Below are 18,121 nucleotides of genomic sequence, written 5' to 3' on the forward strand. Positions count from 1 at the left end.
AGCTTAGGTCACTGTCTGTGCGGAGTCTGCACATTCTCCCCGTTTCGGCGTGGGTTTCCTCCGGGTGCTTCGGTTTCTTCCCACAGTCCGAAAGACGTGCTGGTTAGGTGCATTGACCATGCTAAATTCTCCCTCAGTGTACCCAAACGGGTGCCGGAGTGTGGCGACTAGGGGATTTTCACAGTAACTTCATTGCAGTGTTAACGTAATCCTACTTGGGACACTAATAAATAAACTTTAAGCATCTTGATTTTTTTTACATTTCTGCCCACAAAACCTTCCACAGTGAGACTTTTCAGAGGCGAGCCTGACAGAATGGATGTTTGTGGCATTCCATCCCTGGTCCGCGGTCATGCTTACCATCCTCGCCAGGGGAACCGATGTGCCCAGCGGCACCAACACGGTCTCATTAATTGCACTCTGCCAGCTCCTTCGCCACCAGTAAATAGATGTCAGATTCATAGAACATCCTTCGTCCCTGCCCATCCCCACCACTCAATCAGCACCCCCCACCCCCTGCACCCAGCCACCCAAAAAGGTTTGGGGGTGTTAGAATCATAGAATCCCTACAGTGCAGGAGGAGGCCATTCGGCCCACCGAGGCTGCACCAACTCTCCAACAGAGCATCTTACCCAGACCCTATCCCCATTAACCAATGTATTTACCCCGATAATCCCCCTAACCTAACACATTTTGGGACACTAGGGGGCAGTTTACCATGGCCAATCAACCTCATCTGCACATCCTTTAGACTGTGGGAGGGAACCAGAGGAAACCCACGTAGACATGGGAAAATATGCAAACTCCATGCAGACAGTAAACTAAGGCTGGAATTAAAGTTAAAGTTTAAGTTTATTTATTAGTGTCACATGTAGACTTACATTAATGCTGCAATGAAGTTACTGTGAAAATCCCCTTGTCACTATACTCTGGCACCTGTTCTGGTACACTGAGGGGCAATTTAGCATGGTCAATGCACCTAACAAGCATATCTTTTGGACTGTTGGAGGAAACCAGAGCACCCGGAGGAAACCCATGCAGACACGGGAAGATCGTACAGACTCCGCACAGACAGTGACCCAAGCCGGGAATCGAATCTTGGAGATGTGAGGCAGCAGTGGGAGGAAACCGGAGCACGCAGAGGAAACCCACGCAGATGGGGGAGAACGTGCAAACTCCACACAGACACTACACATAGACAGTGACCTGAGGCTGGAATTGAACCCGTGTTCTATGTTTTAAGCAAATAACTAAACGTTTTAGTTATGCCAATGCTCCAAACATGCAAACCTCCAGGAATACACAACAAATGGCTTTTCAGTAAACCAGGGGATTTCTCTCTTTTTTTAATTGGAAATCCGATCGTTTCCTCAAGAGTCCATTTGCTGTATAGTAACCACTGCAGGTTGATTGTGATATATTTATGACAAAATCTACCAGCATGGAGGGGAGGAGCTGCAAAATAATCATTCGAACGACGATCGGGAGTTGGGTCCGGACAGAAGTGGGAAGAGACCTCACTTGTTTGCCTCTCGCAGCAGTCTGTAAACAGTGAACACTTTGATTTTAATCATCTCCCGCAGATGTGTGCAATCACAGAGGTTAATAGCAGTCCCCCACTCTATGCACTTGAAGCTGGCTCCTGCTTACCGAGGTGTTTGGGAGCAAATATCAACACAAACAGGGACAATTATCAGACAGCAGTTAACTGCAAATGGCCCCTGAGAGAGAGAAAAAAATTACCATTGGGTAGGGGAAAAAAAAATGTGGGTTTGCAGCATTAGAGTCCTTAAGTATCTCCCTTTATGTTATAAACGACTTTGAAGTCATTTGTGGTTTCCAAGGCATTAACAACTCACAAAACCTGATTACCCAATTTTTATGTCTCTTGCGATTTGAATTTTCATTTATTGTCAGCCATAGACAACAATAAATCCTTAAAAGATAGCCCAGCAGCACAACAGCAGTAGTTAGCAAGATATTTGTGTATTTTTAAAGCTAGCTTTCCCATGCTACTCAGCTGTCATTAACTGATGCATAACAAAGTAGTCTGCCATCACAAGTGAAGGGTTCCCAATCCAAGCTGTTTTGATCAAATAATTTTTCACATGAAAGAGTTAGGACCTGAATAGTGTCTAATTGTGATCAGTTTACTTTGGTCTCTGACAACCCTGGGTGGCCATTAATGGAGCACACTGACAAATTTACATCAGAATATAGGGGTTTTAGGATTGAGACACATTGCTCCGTATCGTGGCTTGAATGGGCTGTGCCAACAGTGTGACAACAGTCCCTCTGCGTAAAGCTTCACCAGGCAAGAATGTGGGTTCCTGAGACAGAGAAAAAAAAAGCCCTGTTGCCGACTTTGGAGATAAATAAAACTTGGTGATAGTTCACTGCTGTCGGATAAATCAACAAGGTTTGCAATTCAAAGAAAACAATCGTTTCCTTCATGGTCCTCTTTTTGCTGTATGGTATAAAGATAGGAATAGGGGTTTATTTTATTTATTAGTGTCACAAGTAGGCTTACATTAACACTGCAATGAAGTTACTGTGAAAATTCCCTAGTCGCCACTCTCTGGTGCCTGTTCGGGTACACTGAGGGAGAATTTAGCATGGCCAGCGCACCTAACCAGCACGTCTTTCAGACTGTGGGAGGAAACTGGAGTACCTGGAGGGCACTCACGCAGAAAAAGGGAGAACGTCCAGACACCGCACAGACAGTGACCCAAGCCGGGAATCGAATCCGTGTCCCTGGCACTGTGAGGCAGCAGTGCTAACCATTGTGCCATCCTGCCGCTCAGTTTCATTAACTCTGGGAGTGGGGGAAGTAATTTTATGTGAATGTGTATAAAAAAGAGTGGCACGGTGGCACAGTGGTTAGCACTGCTGTCTAACAGCGCCAGGGACACGGATTCAATTCCAGCCTTGGGTCACTGTCTGTGTGGAGTTTGCACATTCCCCCTGTATCTGTGTGGGTGTCCTCCGGGTGCTCCAGTTTCCTCTCACTCTCCAAAGATGTGCAGGTTAGGTGGATTGGCGATGATAAATTGACTCTAGTGTCAGGGGATTAGCAGGGTAAATATGCGGAGTTACGGGAATAGGGTCTGGGGGGATTGTGGTCGGTGCAGACTCAATGGGCCAAATGGCCTCCTTCTGCACTGTATGATTCTATGAAATGGAGGAAACAAAGGAAAGAAGGCACTTGCATTTATACAGCACCTTTCAAGCATTCAGGACATCCTGGAGCACTTCACATCCAATCAGGTACATTAGATGTAGTCTCTGTCATAATGTCGGGAAGCAATGTAACCAATTTGTGGACAATCAGGTACCAGATCATTTGTTTCAGTGATGTTTGCTGAGGGATAAATGTTGGCTTGGAATTGAGAGAACTCTCAAACTCTTCTCTATACTGCAAAATGTTTCATGGGAGATTCAGTTTGTATCTGCAGTGAGAAAGCTGATCTCTGCTGGTTACTCAGAGAGGGAAGGAATTTGCCTGATATGGAATTTATAGGTGGATAGTTCCAACAAACATCTATACAAGACAATGGAGTAGATTAACCATTTCTATGATGTTGGTTGAGACATGTATGCTGGCCTGGAAAACAGAACTCATTGAAATAAGAGCAAAATACTGCGGATGGCGGAATAAGTGTCATTTTTGACTTAAAATGTTAACTGTTTCTCTCTCCACAGATTCTGCCAGACCTGCTGAGTAATTTCAACATCAAGGCAAAATACTGCAGATGCTGGAATCTGAAACAAAAACAGAAAATGCTGGAAAAACTCAGCAGGTCTGACAGCATCTGTGGAGAGAGAATAGAGCCAACGTTTCGAGTCTGGATGATCCTTCATCAGAATTGACAAAGGGTCATCCAGACTTAAGACCATAAGACATAGGAGCGGAAGTAAGGCCATTCGGCCCATCGAGTCCACTCCACCATTCAATCATGGTTGATTTCAACTCCATTTACCCGCTCTCTCCCCATAGCCCTTAATTCCTCGAGAAATCAAGAATTTATCAATTTCTGTCTTGAAGACGCTCAACGTCTCGGCCTCCACAGCCCTCTGTGGCAATGAATTCCACAGACCCACCACTCTCTGGCTGAAGAAATTTCTCCTCATCTCTGTTCTAAAGTGACTCCCTTTTATTCTAAGGCTGTGCCCCCGCGTCCTAGTCTCCCCTGTTAATGGAAACAACTTCCCTACGTCCATCCTATCTAAGCCGTTCATTATCTTGTAAGTTTCTATCAGATCTCCCCTCAACCTCCTAAACTCCAATTAATATAATCCCACGATCCTCAGACGTTCATCGTATGTCAGGCCTACCATTCCTGGGATCATCCGTGTGAATCTCCGCTGGACCCGCTCCAGTGCCAGTATGTCCTTCCTGAGGTGTGGGGCCCAAAATTGCTCACAGTACTCCAAATGGGGCCTAACCAGTGCTTTATAAAGCCTCAGAAGTACATCCCGGCTTTTGTATTCCAAGCCTCTTGAGATAAATGACAACATTACATTTGCTTTCTTAATTACGGACTCAACCTGCAAGTTTACCTTTAGAGAATCCTGGACTAGGACTCCCAAGTCCCTTTGCACTTTAGCATTATGAATTTTGTCACCGTTTAGAAAATAGTCCATGCCTCTATTCTTTTTTCCAAAGTGTACGACCTCGCACTTGCCCACGTTGAATTTCATCAGCCACTTCTTGGACCACTCTCCTAAACTGTCTAAATCTCTCTGCAGCCTCCCCACCTCCTCAATACTACCTGCCCCTCCACCTATCTTTGTATCATCGGCAAACTTGGCCAGAATGCTCCCAGTCCCGTCATCTAGATCGTTAATATATAAAGAGAACAGCTGTGGCCCCAACACTGAACCCTGCGGGACACCACTTGTCACCGGTTGCCATTCTGAGAAAGAACCTTTTATCCCAACTCTCTGCCTTCTGTCTGACAGCCAATCGTCAATCCATGTTAGTACCTTGCCTCGAATACCATGGGCCCTTATTTTACTCAGCAGTCTCCCATGAGGCAGCTTGTCAAAGGCCTTTTGGAAGTCAAGATAGATAACATCCATTGGCTCTCCTTGGTCTAACCTATTTGTTATCTCTTCAAAGAACTCTAACAGGTTTGTCAGGCACGACCTCCCCTTACTAAATCCATGCTGACTTGTCTTAATCCGACCCTGCACTTCCAAGAATTTAGAAATCTCATCCTTAACGATGGATTCTAGAATTTTGCCAACAACTGAGGTTAGGCTAATTGGCCTATAATTTTCCATCTTTTTTCTTGTTCCCTTCTTGAACAGTGGGGTTACAACAGCGATTTTCCAATCCTCTGGGACTTTCCCTGACTCCAGTGACTTTTGAAAGATCATAACTAACGCCTCCACTATTTCTTCAGCTATCTCCTTTAGAACTCTAGGATGTAGCCCATCTGGGCCCGGAGATTTATCAATTTTCAGACCTTTTAGTTTCTCTAGCACTTTCTCCTTTGTGATGGCAACCATATTCAACTCTGCCCCCTTTGAGTACTTTCAACACATTTAGCGGAATTTTTCCATCCTGCCAGCAGGGGAATCGTAGTGGGTGGAGGGGGGTGGGGGGGGGGTGCCTGAACATGCAAAGGTTTGTTGACCTTGAGCAAAATTTTCCAGTTTTGGGGCGAGCGCAGCTGGAAAATCACGCCCTTTGTTTTTCAAACAATCATAGAAATCCCTATAATGCAGAAGGACGCCATTCTGCCCATCGAATCTGCATCTACTCTCTGACAGGGCAGCTTACCCAAGTCTACTCTCGTCGATCCCCATAACCCCATGTATTTATCTGCTAATCCCCCTAACCTATGCATCTTGGGACACTAAGGGTCAATTTAGCAAGGGCCAATCCCCCCTAACTTACACATTTTTCGACACTAAGCAGGAATTTTCTTATCCTGCCTGCCACGGGAATCCTAGAAGGCGGGAGGGGTGGAGTGGGGGGTGGTGGCGGTGGACTACACGGGCAGGATTTTCCCATTTTGGGGCCAACGCGGCTAGAAAATTTAATGGTCAACTTAGCATGGCGGCCAATCCACCTAACCTGCACATCCTTGGAACTGAACATCTTTTATTTCTTAAGTACTCAGTCTTCTCCCTCAAATCGCATCACAGGGATCCTGGGATCTTTAACTCCCAGTCGAGAGAGTAGGTGGACCTTTGGTTTAACATCTCACCCCTAAGGCAGAACTACCAACAGTGCGGCACCCCTTTGGTACTGCACATAGAACATCAGCGTGGGCTGTGTGTTCAGCTCAAACACCCGAAGCAAGATTAAGTCAGTGGTTTTCAAACACTTCAGCGAGGAGACTCTTCAGCAAATATTGACAGGTTCCCGATGCACAGAGTGCTAATTCTAGAAGACCGTGTCACTTACCAAATGAAAGCAGTACTAACATTACAGAAAGTGTGTTTTATTAGTAAAAGAAACAACTGAAGTAACAAGCTAAATCAATCAACGAATACAGAAATCTGGTCAACAAGCAGAATTCTGATTATCCCATTGCCCTCCGCAAGTCTCTCAGAGTCCGGGGGGGGAGGTGGGAGGGGTGGGGTTTTCCCATCCCGCCCTCCATGGGAATCATAGCAGGCATGGGGGGGGGCGGGGCAAGGGGCATGCAAAGGTCCATCGACCTCGGGTGGGATTTTCCGGTTTTGGGGCGAGCGCGGTTGGAAAATCCCGCCCCAGGTCTCCGAGTTTGAAAGCCAATGGGCTTCGCAGGTCAGAAATATTCACATACTGCACAAATTTTTTAAAAGTGCCTTATTAAACTTTTGCCAAAGTTCCCCCCAGCAATCAGCATAACCAGCACAAAAGATTGCGAAATTTTAAGTGCAAATTATGTTCGGTGCATGTCAGATCTCTGCAACATTGTATGCTGGTTCAAAACAGAAACACTGCGCTAGAAGTTGGCCTTGGACACAAAACTGGCCACAACTCCAGGATAAATTGTTCACCATTATGAGTTTCTGCTGAATTAAACTGGTTCTTTTGCAAAGTATAGAGATGTTTTAAAAGCAACTTTTGTGTAATTTACTGACCGCCGTACCCCCAATGGTAACTGCATTTAAAAAAAAAATGTCATTCATTCATTTAGACTTGGATTGCTCGAGTAGTGATTAAAAATGCTGATGAACCCATTTTCGGCTGGCACAGTGGTTAGCACTGCTGCCTCACAGTGCCAGGGACCCGGGTTCAATTCCTGACTTGGGTCACTGCCTGTGCAGAGTCTGCACGTTCTCCTCATGTCTGTCTGGGTGCTCCGGTTTCCTCCCACAGTTCGAAAGATGTGCTGGTTAGGTGCATTGGCCATGCTAAATTCTCCCTCAGTGTACCCGAACAGGCGCCGGAGTGTGGCAACTCGGGGACTTTCACAGTAACTTCATTGCAGTGTTAATGTAAGCCTACTTGTGACTAATAAACTTTAAACTTAAACTTCACCAAACCGCATCAAGTTACCACCCTGAAATAGATGAAGTAATTTTTAAAGAAACATACTTTTTAAAAGCATTATTTTCACGAACTCTACTCGTTTGCGACAGATTTTGAAATGTGCAAACAATTCCAAGTGGAAACTTAAGGAAAGAAAAAAACTATTTTTAAAATGGGCCCCAATCACAGATTGCACCCAAAACGGAAACTCTACCCCTTTATTTTCAATAACAAACACCTGGAGATGATTTTGCAGCACTAATCTGACTTGGAAATCAGACAATGGCTCTAAATCACTCAATCCTTGCTCTTGATAATCTTTAATAGCATTTGGACCTCTTGATCAGACTGCACTTCTCGATGCCTAATGAGTATTCCTCGTGTCGCACGCATTCAGGTTCCTTTTTGCACATTGTTAAACAATCGAACTTGGCCTGTAAGCTCCCCTGGCAAATCCAAAATAAAATTAAAAAATCAGTGGAACGAAGTCCCTTTATTTTCCTTAGGAAAATTGGGAAGAGTGTCTGTTCCTCTGCACTAACTACTTGTGATATCATGGGAACATGCAACTTTTAATGTATGATTTCTGGGAATCTGATTTCATTAGTCAGTCATTAATGCTGAAGAAAAACAGGCATTCTCCCGATTTTCATCAAAAGAAGCAAAGGGACCCCCATGGTTTAAAATCCAATTATTGACCCCATTCACCCCCACCTTCAGTACAAGGCTGTGATTATGCCTCGCTGCAGACTGCTCCGCATTCTGTTTGATACTGGCTTATGGAACTCTCGTTAAGGCACACACCTTGTTGCAAGATACAAATCATACAACTCCCAGGGACCATATACAAAGTGCTGGCGAAGTGTCTATAATGTAATTTAAAACCCAAAATCTGAAATAAAGTGCTTTGGAGCAATAAAAGGCACAGGACTGAACAAGAGGTTTGGGTTTGACAGTCCTCTTTAAGAGGAATTTATTAGTTCCCACTGTGTCCTCGCATACCCAGAAAGTGTGCAAGTTTGATTATAAAAGAAAGCGTTGCCTCTGGGTGGCTGAATACCATTGGGGGGAAATATAAAAGCTTACCGGGAAGAGAAAAAAAAGTATCACAAAGATTATTAATCCCTCTCGAGGACGCTGGTCAAATCCCCAAAACTTTGCTGGAACAAAATGATATTTTGGTACCTTGGTAATCAAAACCTCATTTGCAACTATTCACTTAGAGCAGCACTGGACTAAGCTGTCACCTATCAAGTATGATTGTGATTTGTTATAGGTATATTTTCCCCCGCTCTGCCTCGTAGAGGGTAAGGTTAATGACTGGATACTGCTGTTGTGCTCAGACTCGCCTGGCACTTTGACTCACCATTCAAGGTTTTATGAACAGCTTAAAAAATGTCCTGTTTTATTGCTTGGAAAGGGGGGCTTTTTGCTTACTGATTTGACCATTTATTTCCCCCTTTCTCAAAGAAATTTCTCAAAGAATTTCTCAAAGAAATTGCTGAACTACACAGGATGTTTCCTTTTCGCCATCAGGGGATGAGACAAGCATCTCAGTTTAGTCAATGCATCTCTGATCATGGGCTAAGTATATAGTAAATTGTAGGAGGCTTCATTTGGAGGTTCTCCTTCTGTTGTGGCAAGTAGCGAGAAAGCGAGACTTAAAAGGACTGAATCGCCTTCTAGTTCTTTCTCCCTGGGTGGCACTTGCCTTTAATCATTGTCTAGAAATGAACAGGAAAGGACAGGTCATCCACTGTGTTTGAATTGCACTGCGCTATAGCATAATGTGATCTGTCAACGCGAGTTGTTTTCTTAAAACCAAGCTGTTCGAGGCATTTGAAAAATACAAAGAACTCCAGGGTTTTTTTTTCAAAAAGCCAAAATAAGTTGCGATTTGCATGACAAGCCTCATCACCACCAGCCTCCCCCTCCGCTCCAACACCCCCACACTCCAACCAAGAACAACACTGGCCATGGTGGGAGGCTCAGAGATAACTTTAAGCTCTAAATAGGCAGCATCTGTTTTGCTGGGCTTCACATCCACTTTTTCCAATGAGGCCTTGCACAACAACAAAAGGAAATGGATCACACACGAAAACTGATAACTCACATCGAGGTCCAAATAGTTTTGAACTGTTATATTAATTTCGGCGGAGATCGAAATTTGAACTTTGTCGTCCCCTTACGAGAAAAGGTCTCAGTTTCAATTAATGGGTTTGGTGTTCACATCAGCACTCTTTGCAAATTGAACTCTTTTCAGGCTTAGTGCACAGGGGACGTGATGGCCTGGTGGTTCGATGGCCTGGGGGTTCGAATCCCACCACGGCAGATGGTGGAATTTGAATTCAATAAAAATATCTGGAATTAAGAATCTACTGATGATCGTGAAACCATTGTCGATTGTTGGAAAAACCCGTCTGGTCCACGAATGTCCCTTAGGGAAGGAAATCTGCCATCCTTATCTGGTCTGGCCCAAATGTGACTCCAGAGCCAAAGCAATGTGGTTGACTCTCAACTGCCCTCCAAGGGCAAATAGGGATGGGCAATAAATGCTGGCCAGCCAGCGACACCCATGTCCCACAAATGAATAAAAAAAGAGCTTGCAAACCTCATGGATTGAAGTTTTGACCAGTGGATGAAAAGATTACATTGCTGGTTGTTACAGTCCTGTTTACAGATTCCAATGCCAAATAGAATGGCACTTTAAGATATCTTGGCAGCCAGTGTTAGTGTTATGTCTCCAGAGTTTAGCACCTTGGTAGCTGAATTGGAACAATTGCCATTAACATTGGGAATGCTCAAGAGGCCAGAACTGAAGAAGCGTTGATATCTTGGGGGGTTGTAAGACTGGAGTACAAAAATAGGGGCCAGGCACCGGGCAGTGCCAAGGGATGGGGCCTATTGGGGGGAGATGGAACCCGCTGCCACTCTGCACTGGGATCGGTGGGAGAAGGAGGGAGGAGTCATCAGGGATGGTTATCGGAATGGTAGGGGGGGTGGGATTCGGTAGGCCAGTGATTAGTAGGGGAGGGTCAGGAAGGCCGGAGATGGGGGGATCGGGAAGGGGAGGGGGTGTCAGGAGGCCAGAGATCAGGGGAGTTTGGGAAGGCCAGCAATGGAGGGGGGGGGGGGGGGGCAATGGGCAGTGACAGATCAGCGCATGCACAGTGGCCCGCTCAGCACAATGCTGCCGGCCTCTCGGGCGGGAATAAGCCCCGCCCAGCACTTTTCATAGTGAATCATGCTGTGATGCACAGAGTGTCAGAGATACATTCAGGTAAGCACACCCAAAAAATAGGTGGGAAATACTCCTGTTTTCTCACCCATTGGGCACTTGGTTTTGTTTTGGGAGAATCCCGACCAGGAAATGGTGTGGCTGTGAAAGGATTCGAATACAAGGATGAGAAGTTTAAAATTGTGTTGCTGAACTGGGATCCAACATTGCTCAGCAAGAAGAGGGTAAAAGTCATACCTTGATCTGCAGGGTTTTGGGCCTACCAAGTTTGTAGAGTGCTGAAATGTGAGTTTGACCTGAACTGTGCTTTAATTACACCATAAAACAGTTCAGATACTGAGTTAAGTTAATGTAGAATAGTGTCTTCTACATTTTTTGACAGTATGAAGTGACACGTCTTAGTTCTTTCCTCCAAAATCAGAAACTCGTCCGCTTGAACCTACTTTCTACTCTGCTCCGATTGGCACATGGCTGGAAAAATGTTCAGAGTGAACAATATTGCTTCTTCCCATGTAGCCATTCCATATGTATCTGCCTTGATGGGTAATATCAGCAGAGCGTTCAATCATAGAACGCGACACAAGCAAACCGCAATCTGTCCTCACCTGAACCCCACCAGTGCACTTAACAACAGGAGTCACTGCATAGCGATTAAGGGAGCAAACCTTGCTTTATTTTATTTCCCCATGTCCATCCCATTGTTTCGGCCAAGCATCTGTGGATGGAGGTTAACACATTGGGTGGGCGGGATTTAATGGCCTCGCTCGGGTGAGACTGGAAATTCCTGCCCAAGGTCAACGGAGATTTCCATTGTCCGCGCCTCGTCCACGTTGATTCTGTGGCGGGCAAGGTGGTAGAGTTCCGGCCTCTGTGTCAAATATGATTCTTCTTTCGAACTCTCTAAATGTTCTTAAGAGGTCATTTTCAACTTGAAATGGTAACTCTGTTTCTCTCCACATGGATGCTGAGTATTTTGAACATTTTTGGTTTTTTTTTTCAGATTTCCAGAATCTGCAATATTTTTGCCTTTATTTGAACAGAATTATGACTTTGCTGCAAATGGACTAAGCAGGCTGAGCAGAAATATTTATCTTCTCATGTCTGTCCAATTCTGAATATTTCTGGAATGCCAGTAGCTTTGTTAGAGCATTGAACCAGACCTAACAAGGAGCTGACATTTGATTAGTTTTAGATGTAGAAACAACTGCTAATTGTTTTAGTTCATTTATTCGTGGCTTATATTAACACTGCACTTAAGTTACTGTGAAAATCTCCTCGTTGCCACACTCCGGCGCCTGTTCGGGTACACTGAGGGAAAATTTAGCATGGTCAATGCACCTAACCAGCACAACTTTCGGACTGTGGGAGGAAATCGGAGCACCCGGAGGAAACCCACGCAGAGAACGTGCAGACTCCCGCACAGACAGTGACCCGAGCCGAGAATCATTCTTTTGCAGTTTAGTAATTTTATTCGTGATCACCTGAAGCACTTTGGGACATTTTAAGTTCAAGGTGCTGTATAAATGCAAGTTTCAAATCAATGTTAGTTTTAGCTCAGCTAATCTTGCAGACAGGGACATCATTTCCAGATTTGGTTGAGTGAGTGAAGTCCCAGAATGCACAGATTTTATGATGTGCACAATAAAATATGGTTTCCACAGCATCAGAAGGGGAGTGAAAAAAAAACAGGTGGAAACCACTCTCTCTCTCTCTCTCTCTCAGAAATGCCACAGGAAACTCCAAGGTGATGTCACTGTCTCTGCAGAAATGCCAGTTGATAGTTCGTCACTGTTTTATCATTTAGTTTTGCTTTCTCCATTGCCCCTGGTATTCCCATCACTGAGATGGAAAGGAAAGTCTGAGCCAGCGTAATTTGGCATTGCGCGGGTATTTACTGGAATTCGCACTCGCTTGAGTTATATACACTCAGTGGGGATTCTCCAGTCTTGTCCATGTCGGGGGTGAAGGCGGGGGGGGGGGGGGAGGTGGGGGTGGGGGTGGATGACCCATTGCGAGCAAGAACGGAAAATTTGACATTCAAACTCCATTCGCTCTCAGTGGCAGTGGAAAATCCCAGCTGCATGCGGAGATGGAAGATTTTGGCCGGGATTTCTGTCTAGATTGGCAGGTGTTTTTCTTACCTTGTTGTTGGCGTATCGAGTTAACACCGGCGTATTTTCCTTCAGGTGTGCAAGACCAGGGTCATCGACTTATCGGATGGGGTGTCTCAGTATGCCTGGTTCCCATGCCTGGAAGCATTTCACAATTACTTCAGAGCAAAATACTGGCTAAAGGTAGGTTGATTACATTGGAGAGGGCTCAAAATGAATTCTAAAACCATTGCGAACGCCTGGTATTCAAGAGGATTAAAACATTTTTAACAATTTGACTTCTTCCTCTGCCACCACACCCCTCAACTCGCTCACCTCACATTTTGATGGTGCTGCCTCATATCATAGAATCCCTGCAGTTATAGGAGGAGGCCATTCGGCCCATCGAGCCTACACCGATAACAATCCCACCCAGGCCGTGTCCCCGTAAGCCCCTGCTAATTCCCCCAACATGAAGGGGTAATTGAGCTAATCAACCTAACCTGCACACCTTTGGGAGGAAACCGGAGCACCCGGAGGAAACCCACGCAGATGCGGGGAGAATGGGATATTGTGGGATAATTTCATCATTTTCTACTGCCTCAGGCCATTGACCCTTCTTTGCTTTTGAGCCTAACTTTAACCATGCGGCATCCCCGTTGCAGGTTTCCTGGTGGCGAGGGGTATGTTCAGTGGGAAAACCCGTGGACCATAAGGTCCCACTGTGTGTGTGTGTGTGTGTGTGTGCGCACACATGCATGCACACACATGGGGATCCATTACAAATACTGACTGACAGACACACACACAGACAGAGACACACACACACACCCTAAAAATACTGAGAGACACACTCTCTCTCAAAATACTGATGCACACACACAAGTGCGGACTGCCTAAAAATACTGACACAAACTCACACAAGTGGACTGCCTAAAAATACTGACACAAACTCACACACGAGGACTCCCTAAAAATACTGACACACAGACACACACAAGTGGGTTGCCTAAAAATACTGACACACACACACGAGGACTCCCTAAAAATACTGACACAAACTCACACACGAGGACTCCCTAAAAATACTGACACACAGACACCCACACACACACACACACACACACAAGTGGACTGCCTAAAAATACTGACATACAGACACCCACACACACGCACACACACACACACACAAGTGGACTGCCTAAAAACACTGACACACATACACCCACACACCCACACACACACACACACACAAGTGGACTGCCTAAAAATACTGACACACACAAACCACCACACACGGGGACTCCCTACAAATACTGACAATACTGACGCACACACACGGACTCCCTACAAATACTGACACACACACACACACTCCCTAAAAATACTGACATACTCAGATCAAGACATTACAAACACTGGCTTATTCGCAAAGGCATATTACAAATACTGACATTTTCTCAGACACAAAGTAAACACTATCATACTCTTAATGACCATGGTTAAAATTGATGCAGTCCTAAGAATATCGGCACACTACCTGTGATGTGCTACAAATAATGACACACTCCCGGTCAGACAAGAAACCTCTATGAGATAGCATCGCTTACCCAAAGGAATCATCTGCATCATTGTGGCAAATGGAACTACAAAAGGCAAGAAGTAAAGAAATTGAAAGACCCTATGAACTCTACAATATTCTCGAAGACCAGTTAGAGTTTACAAGCATGATGATAAAAATCTGTGATTTATTGCACCAATAGTCACAGCGATAGCTGGCAGCATTTCATAATGGGTGAAGGCAGCAGACAAGGACAAGAACATTATTGTTCAATCAGTGCCCCTTTTATAAGATGAGAAGCAATAATCTGTCATTCCAGTAACATCAAACCGCATCATAATTTACCACAAGATCCTAAATATATTCTGCCATTTTATGCACAGGGCAAAAAACAAAGAAATTGAGGTAATGTTGCACCTCGTGACATCTTTAGAATGTACCTTGCAGCCAATAGATTACATTTCCAAAGGACAATCATTACTGTTCTGCAAGCAAACATGGCAGCCAATGCATACACAAGGTACCACTGAGCAAACCTGACCAAATCACTTGTTTTTAGTGGTGTTAGTTGAAGAAATATGGCTGGCCAGACACCGGAAAATATCCATGCCTTCCTCCAAATCGTAAGTGTCCACATTGTTGGAGTGATATCTCAGCTGAGAGACGGCCCATTTGACAAGACAGCAGTCCCTCAGCACAGTACTGGTGTGCCAGCCTGGATTATTTGCTGAGGTCCATAAGGGACTTGTACCTCGTCAGTTGAGCAGGCAACTCTCCATTGTCTTGCCTCCTGCTATGCCAAACCATGGGTGAGAATGGAGAGTATTTTCACATGAAAACACATCACTTGACATTTTTCATCAATGGCAATTTACACATAAATTGAGACACATGATCTGGCATGGCACAGTGGTTAGCACTGCTACTCACAGCGCCAGGGACCTGGGTTCAATTCCAGCCTGGGGTGAGTGTGTGGTGTTTGCACGTTCTCCTGCGTGTGTTTCCTCTTGGCGCTCCAGTTTCTTTTGACACAAAGGTGTGCAGGTTAAGTTGATTGGCCATGTTAAATTGTCCCATAGGCTGGAATTTTACTGGCACTCCCACCCCGATTGCGGAGGCGGGCGAGGCTCGGAGAACGGCATTCTCCGTTGGCCTCGGGCAGGATCGTACGAACCTCGGGCGGACGTGCCAGTAAAATTCCGCCCATAGTGTCCCAAAATGTGCAGGTTAAGGGGATTGGCGGGGTAAATAGGTTGGGTTAAGGGGGTAGGGCCTGGGTGGGATTGTGCAGGCTCGATGGGCCGAATGGCCTCCTTCTGCACTGTAGGGAATCTATGATTCTAAAGTCTAATGCTGCCTGAAAAATTGTGTCCCGTGAACAGAGAGCCCATACCAAAGAAATCCTTTGACTGAAAGTGTTTTCTTCCCCCCCACCCCAACCTCCTCAACCCATCCCCCACTTCTTAACCAAATGTTAATCTTTATCTTTTTCTCTCTAATGAGGCTTACTTCGCTCAACCCATGGTGGCTGCCGCTGTCATTGTCCACCTGGCTACTGATGGAAGTAGTCTCATGGATCAAAGGCAAGAATCAATCGCAGTTCAGCTGGTTGACACAAAGGATCAGAATCACGACCTGGGTAAGTCTTTTGCTTTTTTTCCCGTCACACAATGGATCATATTTAGAAAGGATGTAGTTATCTCCCGGCCTGAAGGAGGTTCAAACGGCTCAATTAGCGGAGTGGCCCGTGCAGTGGGGATCAGCACCATGAGGATACACATCAGGAAAAGAGTGAAAGGAAAACTAAGTGAGACAATCAAACACAAACACACATCTTTGCTTCCTTCAAAAGATAATCTCACTTGTCTTTTAAAACACGCAAAGCTCTCTCTCAGGAAAAGCACGCATTCACAATCAGTTCTTTTCCCTACTTGCCTTCAAGTTCTACTAATCACCCTTTCTTCCTTTTGAGTTTTTATTTTATTTAGGTGCTTATTTCATTTATACGTCCAAGAGCTCACTGCTCACCGCCTGGCACTGTGGGCCAGCCATTCAGGATCCAGGCTCTCCACCACTCTTGAACCAAGATCCATTTAGCCTGATTATAGTTTCAAGTGTAGCTGACAATGTGGAAACTATGCATTTGCTGTTTGCTGTACTTTTGAACACACAATGCACTATTTTTCATGGTCCCGATTGTGCAGTGGTTTTTGCCCCCATGGGAGTTTTCACACTGCATTGATGCAAAACTTACACTCTTTCTCATAGAGTCACAGGCCAGAATCTTACGGCCATTCACTTTTACAAGACAAAGAGAGGCCTTTTGGCCCATCATGCCTGTGCTCGTCATCAACCCCCAACTGTTCTAATCCCATTTTCCAGCACTTGGTCCGTAGCCTTGTATGCTATGGCATTTCAAGTGCTCATTTAAATGCTTCTTAAATATTGTGAGGGCTTCTGCCTCTACCACCCTTTCAGGAAAAGTTCCAGATTCCCACCACCCCCTAGATGAAAAGGTTTTTCCTCAAGCCCCCTCTAAATCTCCTGCCCCTCGTATTAAATCTATTTCCCCAGGTTATTGACCCTTCCAGTAAGAAGAAAAGTTCCTTCCTATCTATTCCATCCATATCTCTCATAATTTTATACACCTGGGGAAAATTCTGATGAGTGAAGGCTTCCTGAATATCATAGAATAGCAATCCCTACAGCGTAGAAGGAGGCCAGTCAGCTCATTGAGTCTGCATTCGACATCAATCCCAGCCAGGCCCTATCGCAGCACAATGGTCAATAAGTAATAAATAAACTTAAACCAAAGAAAAACAGTGACTGGGGATGGTGACACACACATTTGGAAAGAGAAAATTTAACAGATTATCCGCTTGCTGTAAAACAAATGATAAAAACCCATTCAGTTTTCTCTGAAGTTTTCCACGCTTCAGCTCTGTGGTCTTGAAGCCTCTCTGTGTAGGGAATCCCTTGCAAACATTGAGGCAATTGCAGGGAGCATCTGTTATAACTTCTGAAAAGCTACCCAGAGGAAAAGAGTTCTCTCATTGTGAAAAGGTTTTGGTTAATTAGTACACATCAAAAATAGTGCACTGGTATGATGTGCATCAACCTGATAGCAGATGGGTAGGTCCGATTATCTTGTGGAATACCAGTACAAAAGTCCACAATCACTGGTTAGGAAAAAATAGAGGCTTTATTTGCAAAAACACACCACTGCAAGTGGTAGAAATACTCCACCATTTAGAATTTGTCAATAAATAGTCATTTTCTCTCCGTCACTAATGCTGTCTAAATGTATATTTTTTTAAGGAAAATTCGCAGTGACAGAGATTGGAATGCCTTGCTGATTTTTAATGACCAGTGTTTGTCTCCCGCCTTTTCTGCAGGAATGCATCTTTTGAACTGTAGGAACAACCCCCTCGTTATCCCTGTCATTCACGACCTCAGCCAGCCTTTCTACAGGACCTCGGCCATCCTAATTACCTTCCATTCACCGTACGTTGCCATCTCTGGGGTGGCCCTGCGCTCCTTCCACAACTTTGACCCCATTACAATTAGCGGCTGCCAAAGTAGTGAGATGTACAGCCCCACGGAGCAGAGGTGAGCTTTGATACCGCCTTTCAAACTTTTATCAAATCGACGGTTTCCCAGATAAAATAATGACGTGGACGGAGGCAACTGCTCGTAAAACTGCTTACGGTTCTTCTTCAAAGCTAACACGAAGGAAAAAGGAATAGGCAATAACATTT

At 45.0% G+C, this 18,121-nt stretch overlaps 1 protein-coding gene across 1 annotated transcript in view; it reads left to right on the forward strand.

The window, feature by feature from the left end:
* Window positions 1-18,121, forward strand: part of pappaa (pregnancy-associated plasma protein A, pappalysin 1a) — a 285,790-nt gene that overhangs the window by 141,240 nt on the left and 126,429 nt on the right. Inside the window, exons 11-13 of the mRNA XM_078227597.1 lie at window positions 12,899-13,006; window positions 15,867-16,002; window positions 17,759-17,972. Coding sequence (XP_078083723.1) covers window positions 12,899-13,006; window positions 15,867-16,002; window positions 17,759-17,972 — 458 coding nt within the window. The remainder of the gene's footprint in view (window positions 1-12,898; window positions 13,007-15,866; window positions 16,003-17,758; window positions 17,973-18,121) is intronic.

This window comes from Mustelus asterias, chromosome 13 (genome assembly GCF_964213995.1).
Source record: "Mustelus asterias chromosome 13, sMusAst1.hap1.1, whole genome shotgun sequence".
NCBI classification, from domain to species: Eukaryota; Metazoa; Chordata; class Chondrichthyes; order Carcharhiniformes; family Triakidae; genus Mustelus; species Mustelus asterias.